The 19,664-nt window shown below is 40.0% G+C and overlaps 1 protein-coding gene across 9 annotated transcripts in view; it reads left to right on the forward strand.

The window, feature by feature from the left end:
- EBF1 (EBF transcription factor 1) overlaps positions 1–19,664 on the forward strand; it is a 381,864-nt gene that overhangs the window by 274,413 nt on the left and 87,787 nt on the right. For 5 of the 9 annotated variants that reach the window (XM_045792005.2, XM_087867821.1, XM_045792007.2 and 2 more), the window contains exon 9: positions 11,210–11,343. In XM_045792005.2, coding sequence (XP_045647961.1) covers positions 11,210–11,343 — 134 coding nt within the window. The remainder of the gene's footprint in view (positions 1–11,209; positions 11,344–19,664) is intronic. The other 4 variants (XM_045792006.2, XM_045792008.2, XM_087867825.1 and 1 more) reach the window with 1 other exon arrangement.

A 19,664-nucleotide genomic window follows, 5' to 3' on the forward strand; every position in this document is an offset into this window, starting at 1 on the left:
TTCTCTCTGTATTCAGAAGAGCTGGTAGTGTTGAACTCACATTTTCAAATGACAACACTTAGGCCCAGCTGAGAAGTTGTGTCCCTTTTGGGTGGGACACATACTACTCTATGGTTAGCCACAATCTGCACCTCTCCCATTGTGCTGTCCCTAGCCCTTTTGATTTACTGACTTTCCTGCTTGGCTCTGTGAGCGTTTGATTTTGTGATCATTGTTGAAGGGATTAGAGATTAACTATTCCTAGCACAGTTCCTGGTAGATGGATGGTACCTCCTAAATGGTAGCTCTGATTGTTCTTTATCAATCACAGGCTCAGTTATTTAAACTTGATCCTTAGATCAATGTTATTCAATACAGCTTCCTGGGATGATGGAAATGTTCTATCTCTGTGCTGTCTGATGTGGTAGTCACCAGTCACGTGTAACTATTGACAGCTTGAATTGTGGCTAGGATGGCCAAGAAATAATTTCTATTTTTATTTAATTTTAGGTAATTAAAAATTAAATTTCAGTAGCAGCGTATGGCTAGTGAATACCATATTGGGCAAAGCAGATTTCAGCAATGAGATCGAACATTCAGTGTCCTCGTTTACAATAAAATGTGGCGAATAGACACTAGGGCCGTGTGTTCATTTGACAAGAGATTACTTACAGTGAGCTTCATCACTTAGGATCACCTGCTTCCTAAAAGGGAGCCACCTTTTATCATCCCACTACAATTCTTGCCAAAAACATATGCCAAAGACACATGTTTTGTAAGATGTTATATGTACATTTATACCGATATACGTAAGTCACCTGAAGCTCGAATGCAACGTTTCACTGCTCTCTGCCCTCTGGCTGTCCAGTTAAGGGTACTCTGGAAACAGTAACTGGACCTCTGTGTGGAAAATCCTGCATTTTTTGATGAGCTGCTGGCCCCTGCCATTCGTACTGGCATGGAGCCAAGAGCCAGTGTTACCAAGGGGATTATGGGAAGCGCTGAGCCCTCCTAGACTGCTAGAAGGGCCTTACATCTTAAGACTCAAGCTCCACGGGCTACAGTCTCTTGGGTTTCCATCACAAGACTAGGTTGAGCACATCAAATGATCACATTGCACTACTGGGTGTTTACCCCAAAGATATAGGCGTAGTGAGGAGAAGGGCCATATGCACCCCAATGTTCATAGCAGCATTGTCCACAATAGCTAAATCGTGGAAGGAGCCGAGATGCCCTTCAACAGAAGACTGGATTAAGAAGATGTGGTCCATATATACGATGGAATATTACTCAGCCATCAGAAAGAACAATTACCCAACATTTGTAGCAACATAGATGGGACTGGAGGAGATTAAGCTAAGTGAAATAAGTCAAGCAGAGAAAGACAATTATCATATGGTTTCACTCATTTATGGAACATAAGAAATAGCAGGAAGATTGGTAGGAGAAGGAAGGGAAGAATGAGGGTGTTAAACAGAAGGGGGAATGAAGCATGAGAGACTATGGACTCTGGGAAACAAACTGAGGGCCTCAGAGGGGAGGGGGCTGGGGGCTGGGGTAGGCCGGTGATGGGTAGTAAGGAGGGCACGTATTGCATGGTGCACTGGGTGTTATACGCAAACAATGAATCATGGAACACTACATCAAAAACTAAGGATGTACTGTGTGGGGAGTAACATAATAAAAAATTATTATTAATAAGAACAAACAAAAACAAAAACCACAAATGATCACGTTGCCGTAAACCAGCCGCGAAGGAGGATTCTAAAAGATCCTTCTTTTATACCACTTATTCATTTACATGTTGTTTGCTTCGCTGAGCCCAGCAGTCACAGCCCTCCCTTTTCCTTTGTCACAGGGTTGGAAACCCCGAACAATCTATCAGGCTCTGGCTTATTGGTTACTTACTGGCCTCTGTCCTGAAACTTGCCCCAGCCAACTTTTCCAGCTGAAAAACTTCACCTCTTCCGGCATATCTGCACAGGAGGGCAAACTAAACGTTAGCCTGTTTCATTCAAGACGAAGCTCTGAGTTACGAACCCCTGCCCCTAAAAAAGCCTCCTCAAAAACAGAAATCCTAGTGAAAATGATTGAAATGGCTCTCGTAGCTAATTTTATCAGATGATGACGAATACCAATCTTCTCGTAATGGGGAAAAAAAGAACATACATGAATATATTCTGCTTGGATCATTCATCCAGTTGAAAGCGTGTCTCATCTTTTCTCATAGTCAGATTCTGCAGAGAGGATGCCAAGTCTTCCTTTTCGATCTTTATGGGGAAATATCAGTGTAAACCCGTGTTATGACAGTGTATTGAATGAATCCGAGAATTCAATAGGAGGAGAAAGACTAAACGCTCTAACAACAATGACAAAAGAGCCCACATAGTTTTAAATTCCTTCTTAGGAAAATTCTTTGCAAAAATGTTTTCTAGAAAAAGGCCAAGCTGATATCAACTGAGACTAACTTATGAAATGTTAAATTATCTGCACACAGATATGTTTTCAATGTTGAATTTAGTCCGGCTCCCAGACACAAGGAGGCTAAAAATTCATATTCAGATAAGGAAAGGCAAACCTTGGCGAACAGATGGAGCAGAGTTCAGCATAAAGGTTTAATCCTATCAGGCCGATTCCTGTATGACCATCTGGATAATCCGGCACACACATTCAAGGCCTGTTAAAAATACGACTCTAGCCAAGATTAACATCACAGATTTTCCACTAGACTTGCTCATATTTGACTTTATGATTTTCCAGGCCCAGGAAGATTGCCTGTGAATAAACACTTGAGTATTCCTTGAAGAAGCACTTCCATGTTGTGTGTGTGTGTGTGTGTGTGTGTGTGTGTGTGTGTTTAACCTGAAAATTGTTTCCTCTTTTCACAATATTGGCTGTCCGTTTTTGGAAAGTTATTTTCATTTCCCTTTCTTCCCCTAGCTTTCATATCTAGGACTTTTCTTACAACAGGATAATAAGGAGAATTGGGCTAAAAATAATTTTGTGCATGAAAGTTCTCCTTGTCAGGAAGAAAAGAGTTATTTGCTTATTGTATAATCAGAGGCAAGTGAATTTACTATTGTTGCAACAAATATCACAATTGGATCCATAAATAATTCATTTTGAGGATTCTCCCACCTTCCACGATAATTTTTTTCCCCCCAACGGTGTGGCTGATGATCATAGAACAAGAGAAAAAAAGAAAAGAAAAAAAAAAAAAAAAAACGGTGGCAATATTTGCTGTTGGTTGTTGTAGAATTAATATTTTGTACATTTTAATTTTGGATTTGGCAGAGCAAACATGAAGTAGAAAACAGCACATTCTCACCTCCTTGAGTTACAAAATTCTGAGCTTCCGAAGTGTTAACAAACAATTTTTGCATATTAGGAAACAATGCTGTGTTGCGTGTCATTGAATCAAAAAGCCTTCAACAAGTCTTTCAAGTGCAATTTAGAAGCTACAGGTACATCAAAATGTCAAGATTTTTCACTGCTAAATTGTTAAATAACCCTGTGTACTGATCCTGCACAGTTATGGATCTCAGATAGACAAACTCAGAAATCGAAAAGTGCTTGCCCTAGAATGTTCAGATTACAATTGTTGCAGTAGAATTCCTGTCCTTCCCTTGCCTGGGTCTATGTCCACTGATTGTTGAAGAATTTTGCTGATTCAGAATAGCATAAGAAAGCTGCAAATTCGACAGGAAGCGGATACAATTTGGGCTGGCTCTGCATTTAGCAGACAGCATAGTTTGGACCTTAGCTAAACTGAGATACACCTAGATATCCACGTTGGGTTAATTCTCTGTTAAAGTAGATGGATGTCAGGTCCACATTTCCATCTACTGACTATGAATTTTTCCTTTTCTCCTTTTCTCTGAGAGCCATTAACGTTGTCAAAGTGAGGGGCTTTGCCAAATAAAGTCATTTTGGGATAAAGGATGAAAAACACTTGAAATTCTCAATCTCCTCATTTAATATTTAATAGATTTAATTGCATCTGGTATTGAGAAATCTCTGTATCATGGGTTACATTTCTTTTCAAAGTGCCACACACACACACACACACACACACACACAGGCAGAATCTCTTTGCATATGTAATATATTTTTCTTTGCCAAGTAATATCTAGACACGCTAGTGGATGTGGCAATAAATGCAGACCAATAACAAAACAAAATGAAAACCCTAATAAACAATAAAATGCTTAACTGCATAAAGCCATTACTGAAAAAAAAATAAAGGAAGGCAGAAATAAATCTGGTAATTCAAGAGCTTTTTTAATTTGTTCGTTTATTTGTATTCAAGAGCTATGTTTATTTATTTGTTTATTAGCTGACTAGGGTCTGTGGTGAGGTTAGCATTCTGAAAGGGAAGTTTGCACATGCTGGTTCTGGGGTTCAGGTCAGGCCCTTTAACTGCTATTGGTTTCCCAGGCATCCAGTTGGAAGGTTGGTGAACCCAGAATAGATTCACATCCTGTACATGGTGGAAATATAGAGGATCAGTCTTCCCACTAGGGGCAAACCTGCTTGCCCTCCTTCCTGGCCAGTAGCTGCCAGCTGTCAGGATCAAAGAATGCAGGTGTTGGTGCTGCTGATCTGGGGGTAGGCAGGAAAGTAATCATTTCAGTTAAAAAACGCAGTGAGAATGATTGTTTTGACTTAACACGAAGAGCAGGTATCTGTGCATTGAGTCCTAGCAGGAGTACTTCTGTCCCCTTCAGTCTCTGGAACTGACCTGCTCTCAGGCACAACTTCGCCGAATCAAATAGATGCAGGGGTACAGAGCTGAGATTGTATGAGGTCAGAGGTATCTCATAGAAATGGGCTTAGATGCAGGGATACGGACCTGAGATTATATGAGGTCAGAGGTATCTCGTAGAAATGGGCTGAGCTCATGGGTTTCACAAGTCTCAAAAATTTGGGACAATGACAGTAAAGTCAGTTCCTTATTTCTGAAAAGATCACCATTGATATTCATTCCAGGCAAATGAGAGCCTAAAAAAAACCAACATTCTACCTTGAAGGGCCTGATGCCACGTCCACTTCCTCAGTCAATTTAGCTGGCTAAGTCAGCAAGTCACTGGCTTGGAAGTTCTTAGGAAAGTTTTACAACAAACCACAGAACCTGCAGTGATGAGACTGGTGGGTATTCTAGTGAATAAATAAACGCTGGCTTGTGGGGAACTGGTGATAACAATAATTCTTATAGCAGCAACTAGCAGGCTGTGTGCCTGGCACATAGGAAAACAACACCACAAGCAGGCACATTCTGCGCTTTGCCACAAGTCTGAGCAGAAAGCACTGCTCAGGAAGGGTAAGAGCCTTAGCGAGGCTCAGTGACTGCTTCAAGGTCGCAATGAGTGAGAGGCGGCATTTGAACAGCTGGAGCTGTAGCCCATTTGCAAATACTGTAGTACTCTGAATGTTAAATCGACTCAACATAATTGCATCTTTCTGTCTTTATTCAGGAGCCAGTAAGGGCTGGTGCCAGCATCTTCGCCTCCATTGTAAGCATCAGTTATCTGCTCCCTAGAAATGCTCATTAATAGAGAGTTCTGGCTAACAAAATGCTGGAGAAGGAACGTTTACATCCTTTCAGACACTATACACAATGGAGATGGAAAATCAGCTTATATCCATTTTAGTGGAATTTTATCTTGAGATTTAGAATGAGGTTAGAACGTTTCTAAATTTATACATTTTACCAATTGAGAAAGTGTTGTTTCCCCAGCGTATTTAAATACAGGAATGGAGGAAAGAGCCAAACAAGGCGTCTCTAATGGGGCTTCCATAATAGGACATCAACTGTCACAAAAGCCTCATTTCGGTGATAAGCCGTGACAGATCTTGCACCCAGGTCACCTACACAGCTACCCCAAACAAGTGAGGTATTGATCACAGTACAAAGATTTCGGAGGCAAAAGTAAGAGCAGCCCAGGATCCTGCTGATAGCTGCACACACCACTAATTCACCTCAATGGGCAGGCACCTCTGAGCTCAATTAACCCTTATTCCCAAGGCCACCCATAAACCCCGAGGTAAACATGGCTTTCCTGGCCCTTGCTTTCTATCAATGAAATAGATCATTTCTATTGGAGGCTGAGACACAATTCTAACTTACAAATTCACCTTGCTCTAGAGAGCCTGATGCTTCCAATGTGAGTGAGCAGGCACTTGAATCTTGTAACATTGATTCTGTAAATCAGAGAATTTTAAACTACTGAGGGCATCCGTGATTTCTTCTGCCTTCCGTGGCTATTGGAAGGAAATACAAACACTCTGGATTGTCTGCACACAGAACATTAGTTGTTAAATATGTACTGGAGGCTGAACGATTTCTTTCCTCCCTTCCTTCCTTCCTTCCTTCCTTCCTTCCTTCCTTCCTTCTTTTTTTTTTTTTTTCTCATTCTTCACTCTCTTTTTCTTCTCACCACGACCATTGTTCAGAAGCAAATTGGAAATCTGGTAATTAGGCCCTGACTCACGGTGTAGTATTAGAGTCCTGAGCCAAAGTTCAACACCCTGAAATGAAATTTAAACCAATTAATCTGTTAGATTTTTATCGCTTGTCCGTGTTTTCTCAGCAATTCCCCCAGCACGTGGCCTTTGATCAACTCTCATACAAACGCTAAAATGTGTGCCTGCTGCTAGCAAGATGGGAATGACATTAACATGGGTACTCATAAAACAATCAGAGCAGAGAAGCCCTCAAACAGGCAGGGCATGGTAATATTTAATAAAAGCACACACATAATCTTCAGAATTAGCATTTTGTGCCTTGCAGTACCTTTGGGAGAAGAGCTTTTATTTGTGGAGTGATCATTATTATAACAAAGAAGAGCTACCTAATAATTTCCACTTTAACTCTGCAATGTGCCACGAGCATTTCAGAGCCATTATGCTAAACTGTGGTGGGGTAATCATGTTATTGTCATAGTTGGAAGGAAAGAAAATCTCCTCTACTTTGGTGGCTGTTGGGGGTGGGGGAAGAGGTAAAAAAAAAAAAAAAGGCAAAAACCCATCAACTTCAACTTCTATTTTTAATGAGATTTAGAACCAGGAATTGGCGCTCTGTCCTTGTGGTTACCTAGAGTGTGAAAATTCACTAGTGAAGAAGAAAGAATTTTTTATTAATTAAATCAAGATCTGACTGGTGAAAGTGGTTTTGTATTCCATCAAGTCCACTCCCCTCCCCAAGTTCATCATATTTTCATGAAGATGGAATTGTATTGATTATTACACTCCTGGGTTGGATTGAATTCATTTATAAATCTTTGCACCTTCAAATTCTACTGAACACATCCACTGTCACTATTAAAAATGATCTCTCCTTGTCTTCCTCTCCGTGTCTCTTTGGCTACCCTGAGTGAACGAAAAACAAGTCCTTGGCTGCTTCAGATGTGGTCTGGGCTTTCTCAGAGTAAAGCCTACCCAAAAAGAAGAAAGTAGGCGAGGCTCGGGATCTGTTAGTCAGCACAGTTCGGCTTTTTTGTTCTTCTTTTTTTAAATTAGTATCAATTTGTTCTAAATAGTACAACCTTTGTGCCTTACAGAACTAAATGCTCTGTTGTTTAATTGTTGTTATGATAACGTGTTACCTTCATGCATGCTCATTGAAAACATTCAAACCATACCGCTTTCTATAGAGTAAAATTTAACGGTCTCCCTGCCCCTCAGTCCCGTTCTAATCATGTCACTGTTTCATATGGACCCTCTGGGGACAGTGGGTGTACATCCTTCCAGACCTTTGTTCACGTTTAACTGTATACACGCAAATTCAGGTGCACATACAGGCTCGTACATGTCATTTTTTAAGTAAACAAGATCACACAGTTTGTTAGACTACAAATTGCTTTTTTACTTACTAACGTACTTTGTCTTTCCATGTCAGTTTATAGAGGTCTTTTTCCATCCATTCTAATGACACTCCTCTAATATTATTTAGTATGGATATACCATAATTTATTTAACCACTCTCTAATTAAGGACACCAAGACTCTTGAATATTTTATTGTTAATACTGCAGTGAACTTTTGGGTACCTGTAGTTTTAGGCACATTTGCAAGTATTTCCTGGGCTGCTTTTAGTCTGGCAGGTTTGTTTGTGACTAGGATAAAAGTGTAAAATGGTGGCCTGGGAGTTAAATTTAGCCAATAAATATTTTGCTTACAGCCTACACATTCTAAAATAATTAAGTTAGTTGCGGCATTTAAAGATTAGAAAATTCACATAAAAATCTGGTTCCCATCTTCTTTCAAAAGATCAGAAGCCCAGATCACACTGCGCCTGCATTTGTGTGGGGGAACCAGTGTCTAGAGCTTCCCCAACTCCTAGTGTCAGGGGCCATCCATCTCATGTTTGTTCTGAGACTGAACTGCTGTATTCATTTGAGCTTTCTGCCTTGGCCTATATGGATCTGTGTTTTTAACAACTGCTCCTGGGCCTGCTCTGTGTAGCTAGTCACGGTGTCTCCTACCTTGTGGTATTGACATTTTAGAGTTCTTCGTTTGGGCAGAACTATCCCATGCATTGTTGGATACTTAGCATCTTCAACTTCTGGGCACTAAATGCCAGTAACATCCCTTCCCCATCTCGCTCTCTCAGCGGAACAGCCCATGTGTCCTTTACATATTTTCCAAGCTTCCCAATGGGGAAATACAACAGAGCTTCCTCTCAAGACTGCTATGAGACACCGATGTATAGAAGCACCTTTAGGATGCTTTGAAGCCCAACTTTAGAAAGGTTTGCATGACTTCCTTGTTCTAGGAATGGCATCTAGTGTCCAAGCGAGGGTAACAGATGGTTGAGTATAGAGGTAGGATGGATCGAGGGGTGTGTCACTCTTTTCTTGAAGTACTTCCTTCAAGGGTTTTTTTTCTCCAAGAAGCTAAGAAGATGGTGTCACATATTGTCTCCTCACCAGCTTATCTCTGGAAGCTTGATGATCTTTCTTTCCTCTGGCTAGTTGACAGTTAGCTTTGTTTCTGGTTGGTTGCTCACAGAATTTGAAAACATCACTTTCTTTAGGAAGTGTGTGAGAGCACATACACACACACACATATATTCTTACACGCCTTCTTTATCCTACAAATAACAAATGGAAAGAAGTGGGAGGGGATCAAGGCTAAAACCAGCTTGACCATGCTATCAGACCATCTTTGCTATAGGAGAGTCCCTCGGAGATGCACCAACACCATTCTGCCTCTTTTTGTACAACGATAAGTAAACCTGGAGGGGTCCTTACTTATCTAAAGAAATAGCTAAAGAAAGATACTTATCTAGAAAAATGTGCATGATTACAAAAATAAAATGTTAAAAATTAAAAGAAAGCTAATACAGTTAATAAACATCAAGACTCTTTTGTTGTTTGTGAAGTTAGTCACAGGATCAGCATTTAATGATACCATTGGATTTCATACTTTGCCATTAGGCAGGGCTCTTTGAAGACCAGTTCAGTTAACCAAGATCCTATTCTCAGAAGCATCTGGAGATGTGGCACCCTTTCTACTCTATATTAGCAACTAAGTATGCTGAGTTAGAAATTAAGAATTGAGATTTTGAGACATTAAACTGTAATGTTTCCAAACTGCTTTTATTTTAGGAATTCTACATAGTTGTTAAATGTGCTTGATTTCTCTTATAAATTTCTTGAAATCATGCATCATATTCTGCCATTGGATTGGGAATACTCAATCATGCATTTAAACATCTTTCCTTCTAAAGAAAAATTCTGCTTAAGAAAAAGCCCTGTGCCTGTGGAGCATTGATCACAACTTTTATGTGTGTTAAAAATTGGACAAGGATTTTCAAGTCATGAATCATTTACATTTCTTGATTAATTATTTTGTTTTGGGGAGAAAGTGAAGGAGAGAAGAGGCATCTGAACTGCCCAGTTTTAGTTGTAAATGCATTACTATGAGTTCAGCCAACATGAAATGTTTAGTTTGGATATTTCCTAATTTCTCTGTGCTATTTTATAAGATGAATTTGAATCAAAATCAAACCCATTCTACTTGTTTGTGTGGTGGCACGTGAGCAATGGTCCCACCGGGCTGGGCTTAGTATTTTCTTTTCTTCTTGCAAAAGTTAAAGCATGACATTTTGCCAAATTTGTCAAAGTCCAATAGTTTTTTTTCCAGCTTTTTCCCGTTAAAATTAACTGGTGCTCTCATTGGCTTCAATACTTGGAAAGTCAGTCTTGGATACTTAATAAACTTTTTATTAAAGAGAAGGGTCTCGTTTCCTCTCCTTGCGCAATATCTCCCTTGCTTTAGAATTTTGCTTTGTTCTTGTTCATAAAAGTAATCTTGAGAACAACAACATGACATTGTGGAGTTAAAAATCCTTGGTGCCCTCTGAAACCTTTCAAAAACATAATCCTACAATTACATTTATGCCTAGCAATTCTGTTGAAAGTATGCCTTGCTTACCAGGCAAGCCACCTCCAGTCTGTTTAGAATCGTGGTATTTGTGAATTATTTCCCATTTCCAAGGGCCATTTGTAATGGAAAGAGAAGAGATACAAAAATTTTAAAAAGTCCATTCTAGCGTTTTATGCCTGGGAATGGCAACAAAGCAAAGGTCATGGGACTTTCTGTGGTTCAGCCCTGACTCAGCTATTTGGTTACATAATTCACCCTGAGTGACCTGCATACTTTACATCTATAACATGGGATCCATGACATTTGTTGAAAAAAATCTTAATGATTTCTAATGAGGAACGTTGCTGTGTTAGTGTTATAGATTTAAGGCATGGAGCAAGAGTCTTTTCTTGCTCAGGCCTCCTTTCTTTCTCACTTCCTTGTGGACAGAAATGCTTATCTAAAAATCTATTGATTTTCTTTTCGGGAAGTTTGTTTAATTATGAAGCAATTCAATAAGGTTTCCAGTGTGTTCCAAAAGGCCACCCAATTTTTTTTTTAATCTTTAGCATCTCATAAATTAAATTTTGTTTCTGTGTTTTATTTCATAAGATTTCAGGTTTGAAAATGATTGGGTAAAATATATATGTATGTTAATAGAAACAATGAAACAAATGCTTTTAAAAACTGAAATTGCACCTTTAGGTTTCAGATCCTAAAGCAGCTAGGAAATGCTGAGATCTTGGGGGACTTTCTGTTAGTGAAAAGATAAAAGATATATATTTTTTCTTTTTCTCAAGTCTCCATCATTAAAGTTTGGTTCTAACAGCAGACTCCTTCTCTTTTTCATGTGTGTTGAAAAGCAGCTACTCCCTGTATCAAAGCCATCAGCCCGAGTGAAGGATGGACGACGGGAGGCGCGACTGTGATCATCATAGGGGACAATTTCTTTGATGGGTTACAGGTCATATTCGGTACCATGCTGGTCTGGAGTGAGGTAGGTGTTGTCTGAACATTAATATCTAATAGGTTGGTCTAGTTGAGGATACTGTCTACACTTGAATTTCTATTAGAGTGTGTGTAGAATTTCATGGTGCCACCCTGGGTGGGCCAGCTCTAGTCTGCAGAACTCTGGGAAACCAGGAGACATGGGTTGGGTGTGCCTGGAGGCACCACTTTCTACTGGAATGTTTTCCATCCTCTCGCCTGTAAGCACCAGGGGAGCTTCTGTTTTGTCATTTGTCCTCTTGTGCTAGCCATGGTGTGGAGGTCCTATTGTGCATTAGGAATTGGAAAGGAGATGCAGAGTCACAAAATATATAGGAAAAGCCCTGTTCAAACTTTAACAAGGTAGTAATCTGCGAATAGCTGTAAGTGGGGTCCATCATAGACCCATCTTCAGGGAGGACCATTCATATGACAGTCATAATGCAGGTGTAGGTGGGTCTTGACTTATTCAGTGATTCTTCATCCAAGAGTGAGTCATTTACCAAGGCAACCTCGAAGAACTGAAGGCTTTTCTAGCCCTAAGAATTTACAGCTCACGCGCATCTTAGTATGTGATCCCAACCACATGAAAATGACTTTGTTCTGTGTGCGTAGTGCTTTCTAAGCACTGTGATCATTATTTTAACCTGCCAGTTGACTTGTCTGGCAATAATCAACGTTAGCTCAAGATTATAAAACATAAACATCACTATTATATAGATGCCATGGAAGACTTGCCTTTGCTTTCTTTCTGTATTCTGAGCCTGGATTTCTTATCCAGCATGCCCAGAGCCCCTTCTCTTTCACTTCCCCAAAGCTTAGAATAAAACCCAGGTTAGGGTTATAAGGTACCACTGAGCTCATTCATCCCGCTTATTTTACAAGCAGTTGTGTGAATCACTACACTTTATTGGGACTTACTGTACACTAGGCACTGTGCTCAGCTCTTGACACAGGTCATCTCAATCCTTCCCTCTATACCATGGGGGAAATACTCTTAGCATGTATCTGTTCTTGATAAAGACACTAAGGCTTAGAGATATATAGTTGCAAAACCTCAAAGCAGCTGCCCGGAGCCCATGGAGTGTGGATCATATGTCTGTAGTTACACAGAGAAGTCAATAGCAGAACTGGAGCTAGAACTCAGGTTTTTTATTTCCATTTCTAGCTGTCCTCCACGACACCACTGTTTAGACCATCTAGATATTTTCTGTCTTCTCTCTAGGCAGGCCACAGAGGTAAGCAGAGAGTTAAGACTGTGAGCATTGAGTATGTTTATCTTCCCAAAGCAGAGCCTGTCTTTCTTTTTATAAGCCTTCTATGTGCAGTTCTCCCTGCCAGGAACCCACTCAGGCCAGCCCCTTGCCAGCCTGCGCTGCCATTGCTTTTGTGTTTCCCATGCCACCAACTAGCGGCATGCGCTTGGCCAGAGAATCAAAGCTCTTGTAAAACTGAATCAGTGATAGGCCTCTCAGTCCACCAGACTAATCGCTGTCCAAGTTGGATGGAACATCCCGGGCATGAAAGGTGGACTGAGCTCCCGCTGCCGACTGCACCCCATTCTTTGCTGGAACCATTGTAAAATTAGAAGCATCACGTATTGGCATATTTTGCCACCAGTCTGATGTCTTTATCCCTGCTGGAGACAGCAGTCCTCACAAGGACAGCTTCTCCCAGATCTTGTGGGCTGTATATTCATCCCTTTCTAGCTCTCCTTCTGTTGCTTATCATGGAAGTTGGGAGAGGGGAAAAATAAATACAATATGGACTTCTTGCTCCATATTACTATAGTCAAAGTGAGGCCTGAGAAGTGGGACTCAGAATTGGCAGGAGGCCTTACTAAACCTCTGAGAATAAGGTGGATTAGTCTGAAGCTTCCTTTAAAACTTCGTGTCTGTCTTTGCCCACCACTACATTGGTTATGGAACAAGGACTTTGACATATCAGGGAATCATTAATTTGTACCTCCAGCCTGTTTCTAGTCAAGGTCCTCGTGTTTCCTCTCTGTTCCCTGACATTCTTGCCTTCTTTTGGGAGCAGGTAGGGAAGATTAAATTCTAATTTAGACTTAGGGTCCAGCTAGGAGGTGAGGGTAGGTGATGCATGCTCTCTCTTTGCCCACCTCCTCCTCCCAAACTGCTCTCATGTGTGGTTATGTCATAAATCAACTATGACCCTTTCCCACTGGAAACCTACCATGTAGTTTTCAAAATGCAGATATTATTTTAAAATAAGTAAATCCTTTGCCACATTAGAGATTGGGAGTCTGAATGGAGGATTTTGATTTGGGTTGTTATTATAGTAGTCTTGATATTCAGAAAAATGAACCCTGCAGAGGTGAACTTCTTATAAATATTCTGAACTATTTATATATTTAGATTTTCATACAGGCTATTTGACAGACATGATTTTCTCTCCCTGTTAGTGGAGGGAGAGAATTTGGTAATGCTTCAAATCCAAAAACCCATTGTATAATACTGAGAAATTAAGAAATAACTCACATTTATGAAGGGTTTATCATACGTGGCACTTTATGGGTGTTATTTTCTTTGATCCTCATGATAGCCCTGCGTTAGATACATATATGAGTCAGCTGAGCATCAGAGAGGTTAAGGAACTTGCCCATCATCACACAGATAGTGCTAGAGATGGCATTTATACTACAGTGGCTGTTTTTAGAAGGGAAATGAAAGCCCAAGTTACTGAGAGAGCAAACGGACACATAAGAGAGGGAAAGAAAAAAACATGCATAATAATCTAGGTAATAGGGTAGGAGAGCTAGTAAGAGTAATAGTAGTAGTGACTGTGGTGGTTGTTTTTAATCACATAAAATTACAAAAATGTCTTTCATTTTGGTAGAAGCAAAAAATACCCTCCAGTTCTGGGACCATTTCTGCAGGCTTCCATTGGATAGAATCAGAGCTCAATTCTGTGACTATTTAAGAGAAGGTATCTGTGAAAGATCTGTAAAAAAATGTATAGTATGACTAATAGCAGCTAACATTCACGAGCACTTGGCTCCTGCCAGGTACCACGCTGAGTATTTGGTATGGCTCTCCTGCGAACATCACAACATCTGTCTACCATGTTGTTCTTGTTTTACTAATGAGGAAATTGAGCCTTGGGGAAGTTAAATAAGCTGCTCAGTGATCAAAGGGTGGAGATGGGATTCGAACCCAGACAGCCCAACTCTAGGGCCTCACCTTCTTAACTGTCCATGACTTATCCTATACCAAAATTTTTACCTAGTGTTTTATCACATTGGACTAGGGTCTAATGCTCACCGTTGCCCTTGATGTCTCGTGCTGTGGTGAGGTGGGGATGGGTATCTTAACAATTATTATCATCTTCCAGGTTGAGGTAGACTTGGGATGCAGAGAAATAAGAGCAGTCCCTTCATTTTCTGGTTGTATAGGCTTGTGGGTGGAGCTGTTGGCTTCTAGGAAGAATTTATCCTTATGAAGGATACTACATGCCTTGTGTTAGGGGCAGAAGACAACCTCTTCCTCGTCAATGTAGAGAACTTAGGCAGGACAGTGAACCTGTTTGGGCCTCATCTCTAGATGGGACCCCTATATATCTGATTCTTTGTCCCCTGGCCACATGATCTCTTGAGGTTAAGCCACCTCTAAGATCTAGTACTTCTAATTTTAAGAAGACTTTTATCTCTTCTCCATTTCCTCACTCTATAGCCCAGAGCACTCAGGAAGCAGGCTGGTGGGCCAGGACAAGAAGATAACATTTTAGATTAGCAGCTGATGCTATTATTTGGAGCCTTTTTTTAGCTAAATAATTTTAAAAAGAGTGAGAGAAAATAGGGCTGGCTTAATTTACCCTCACCTGTGCTCTTTCCCTACCAACCCAATCTTTGGCAAATGAGTAGTTGAGTTTAGCTCACTGATTGCCCCCTGAGGGTTGGGAAAAAGAAAGGTGGCACTCCATTGCTCCTCACTCAGGGCTGCCTTCTGTGAGCTCCCAAGTCTGGGGTGAACTACATGGCTTTCTTGTGAATTTGCTTTGCCATCAGCATTATTCTTCCTTATTGTTTCTTGCCTTTTCTCCTCTCTGTCTTTCTAGAAAGCAAATTATTATACTGATACTCTTGGACTTCTTATCTTGCCTTTACGCAAAAGACTTACAAAAAAAAAATCTTTGTAGTGTTTTATATATAAACCCAGGAAAATCAACAAGGTTGAGATGTGTTCATGATTAACGTGGGTTGAGTTTTTTTCTTGATCACACATACACTTGGTTGTTTTTGCTTTTCCATCAACACGTGATTTGGAGGAGGAAGAGGCTCCTGGTTTGTAGAGCTAATACTTATATTAATATCTCCTTAAACTTCTCTAATTGCTAAGCGATGAATACTGCTTGGCTTGCCTGTTGGTGTCTACCACTGGAATGGGTACTACGGATGATCACAGGCTTTATGGAATCTGGTATTTTATTTGGAACGGTAACTTGCTCCCATGAAACAAATTAGAGGGTTACATAATATACTTTTATAATCCAGTGTGAAATTACGAGTTTGCAATTCAAGGCAAGGCTCTAGAAGGCACAGAGGATGGTGCAGGCAAAAGTAGCTATTCAAATCACCAGTCAAGCTCCTGTTACGTATGGATGGATCTCTGTGCTAGGCACTTTAGGCTCTGACAATCCTTTGATTTAATCACAGCAATCTCTGGGAGAATTTATACAGCTTAAGGTATTTAAGATGCCTGTAAGGAAAATACAGCGGTGAGATGGGTGAGGCGCAAAGGATGAAGGGGACTTTCGGCAGACAATCATCCAAGCAAAGGTTTAGATTGCATGGGGTGGCAGCAGGTAAGGAGCCAGTCAGGAGGCGTGGGTCTTAATTGCAGTCTTTCTATTGGTCAATCAGAGGATCTAGATTTTAGTTAGTGTGGGTCGTTAGGCCTTGGCTTCCCCATCTGAATATGAGGGTCTTAGACTAAATCCTCTTTGAAATTAGCTACAGTTTTATAATTCCTTTTATCAAGAGTTTATTCCCTTGAGAGCCCCTTCAAAGTAAGAGGCGTGGAGTGACGATGGGTAGCACGTAGCTCCTTTTCTTCCACAATTACTCTTTATCTTTATGACACACTTGCAGCATACCAATATTGTGTTTATTTGCAAAAGGATTCTTTGAAATTCATCAAGACCATTTAATTAGCTACGAAATTGGATCTCCCTATTGATATATCTTTAGTTTGTATTTTTACTCTCTACACTTCAGGTCCTGGTAATCTGATATAAACTTGAGACCTAGACCACAATGTCGGTCTAATTCATTTTCCAGATAGTTCTGTGGAATACACCAATTCTTTGGAATATCAATAGGTACCCCATGGGAGATGGGGAGGGAGGTTTTTCTTTGTAAGTCTGGGAAATGTTGAGTCAAGTAAATTCAACTCGTCCTTGTTCTAGGATTTTGCAAAGCTTTTGAGATACTAACATGCCCTGTGAATACCTGAGATAAAGTATACGACACTTCCCAAACTTCAGTGACCACAGAACCTTTTTTCAGGGATCACCTTATAGGAGGATATATTGGTGATGGGTGGATTTCACGTTAATGAAATAAAGTCATGAAATCTAGTCATGAAGTGATTGGTCTGGGGTAGATGTGAGAAAATCATCTGAAATATTTGCAGAGTGTTATTCAGATTAGACCAAGAATGTGTAGAGCCATTATTCCTTAATGCTGAAGGCTTTGAACAGAATTTCTCTCATATTTTGCATCTGGTTTTAGTCACTGCACACTAGGCATTAGATGCCACGTGATTTTGCAGGACAGTTACATTTAAAGATTGCCGGAACCACTTAGCTCAGATGGAGAAGCCGGTTTCATCACTCTGTGAACCAGCGAGCCTCACAAAGGGGCTACACGTTGTCTTTTGCATCCAGATGAATGTTTTCTTCAACTGCTTTCCCAGAGATAGGGGGAAGTCCAGAGAAACTTCTGCTGGGGTAGGGGGGAGACCTGTGGGTGAATATAGTCGGGTAAATAAATGGCAGTTTGGGGGCTGATAAATGATTTCCTGCTTTAATCCAAAAGTTGGAAAACACGGTTTTAAATGCAGTTTCTGACTTCTGTCTTCTTTCCTATCTCTACTTTCCATTCTCAGCTGTACACGTAGCTCAGAGGAAGGATTGTAAATAAAAAATAGCATTTGCTCCTCTGTGACGTTAAAGAATGAATGGCTGCAACTCATACATGTTCCCACTGGACGTTTCCCAGGCCTTTTTGTTTGGCCTTGCTTTTTACTGAAGCACATGTAGAATCACAAAATTTTGAGGGCTCTGAGGAACCTTTCCAGTCATCAAGTGCAGCTGTTTTTTAGAAATGAGGAAAAAGAGACTCCAGTCACACAGTGACTTGTCCTGGGAACTCATTAGCTACTACTTAGTGCTGGGGTTACAGCCCAGTTTTCCAGACACCAACCTCAACCCCATTCAACTTTCTCTTGTTCTGGTTTTCTCATGGTATTTCTTTAGTCTTTTAATACACTTCCTTGTATTTACCAAACCCTCCCACATTTTATACATGATGGCACTGGCATTCTAATGAGTTATTTATACCATATCTATATGCAGCATGATTCCATTCAAATCAAAAATAAAATTAAGAAAGGCAGAGAAAGACGTTATCACAAGTATCTTTTAAAATTCCATAATGTAAATATGGTATATAAATGTCTGTGTTATTTATTTTATATATATTGAGGCTTACACATGTAAGTTTAATTCAAAGTTGATGAAATGCATGGATTTAAAAATAATTCATGGTTTCCTACTTCTCCTAAATATATAAGTTGCCAAGTCTGTATGCAACCTGTACTCACTGATCACTTATTAAGTGGAAGATGCTTAATGCAAAATTATACACTTTATTTGTAAGGAATAAAAGGAGCAGTCTGAACCGGTTGCATTAAACTTTGAATGTGACTTTGAAGAACACCTTTCAAGCCCAAGTTATTTTATGGGGAATCATGTTTAAATGAGCCAGCATATTTAAAAAACAGATTAAAAATACTCTAATGGCCTCTTTAATGTAGTTGCGTACTTACAACCGTGCTCACCTTATTCCTAAAAAAGCTTTCGTCTGTATTTTAATGACGAAGGCCCTTGAAATCTGTCCTCTATGTTGATAATTATGGGATGGTTAAAAACGACTTTAAGATGACATTCTCTGCTAGCTGTCTACGGTGCTTTCAGGAGCCACACGTATGTGCCTATCACTTGAAAATAGAAACCAGACAAGTGTGATGCATTTCTAATTTTAACATAATTCAAAGACAAAATTCACACCTGGCTGTAGTCATGTGACTTTTATGAAGAAAATGGATAACTATATAGTGTTGTGTTCATTTTATATGTTGTGCTCAAAGCAGATTGCTGGAATGGCTAATGGTCTGAACTAAAGCCTTCCTCCTTATACAGCCTTACTGGCTTCCTCTTTCCTAAAACCACAGCTCCTCAGTTTGGGATTCAGGCATGCCCCGTGAAGGCTCTGACCTTTCTTTTCAACATCCTTGCCCGCTATTCATCTTAACTTAGGCTTTAGTCACAGAGTCGTTAGCGGCTCCTTATACCCAGAGTGATTTTTTTGCCTCTGTACTCTTGTCTTTCTTATGCCATTCCTTTTTCCACAATGTTTTTCCCTCCTCTCTGTGCCCAAATTCTTCTGCCCTTTAAGATCCAGTAAAATGCCACTTTTGTCAGTGAAATCTTCCCTTACAGTTTAGATATTGAATATTTCCCTTCATCCTAAATTCCTACATGGTCTTATCTGTACCATATTACGTTCCTTATAACTTTCTATCTTTCATTATTATGATTTAAGGGGATGTTCTCTCAGGCAGGATCCATGCTAAATTCAGCTCAGTCTCCCAGTGTTTAGCATAGATCCTTACATGTACAAATTTATACAAAATAACGTTGAATGACACTACCCCTTCCATCCTTCCAAGAAATGCTCCTTATTAGCAACTGTTGTATTCCATGATGCTTCAAAGTGTCAGTACCAGATAGATTGCAGTTAAGTTTTTGTTAATGTATGTGTGATTAGGTAGTTTATAGATATATTTATTGTGCAATAAGGGTGCACATAATTACCTTAGTGTGAATCTGTTGGTTGTGGTGAGGATTAAGTAATAATAAAACTAGCACTTTCTAGGTGATTGATACCAGCGAGACCTTCTCCTAAACTCATTATAGGCATTATGTCAATTAATCCTTAGATTAATTAGATAGCCAGCCTCCTCCCCCTATCCCACCTTCTTCTCAGGTAATGAAACAGAATGCCAGAGAGGTCGAGTGACTTTCCAA

Source organism: Ursus americanus, chromosome 15 (assembly GCF_024610735.1).
Source record: "Ursus americanus isolate L20-20 chromosome 15, mUrsAme1.1.p, whole genome shotgun sequence".
Lineage (NCBI taxonomy): Eukaryota > Metazoa > Chordata > Mammalia > Carnivora > Ursidae > Ursus > Ursus americanus.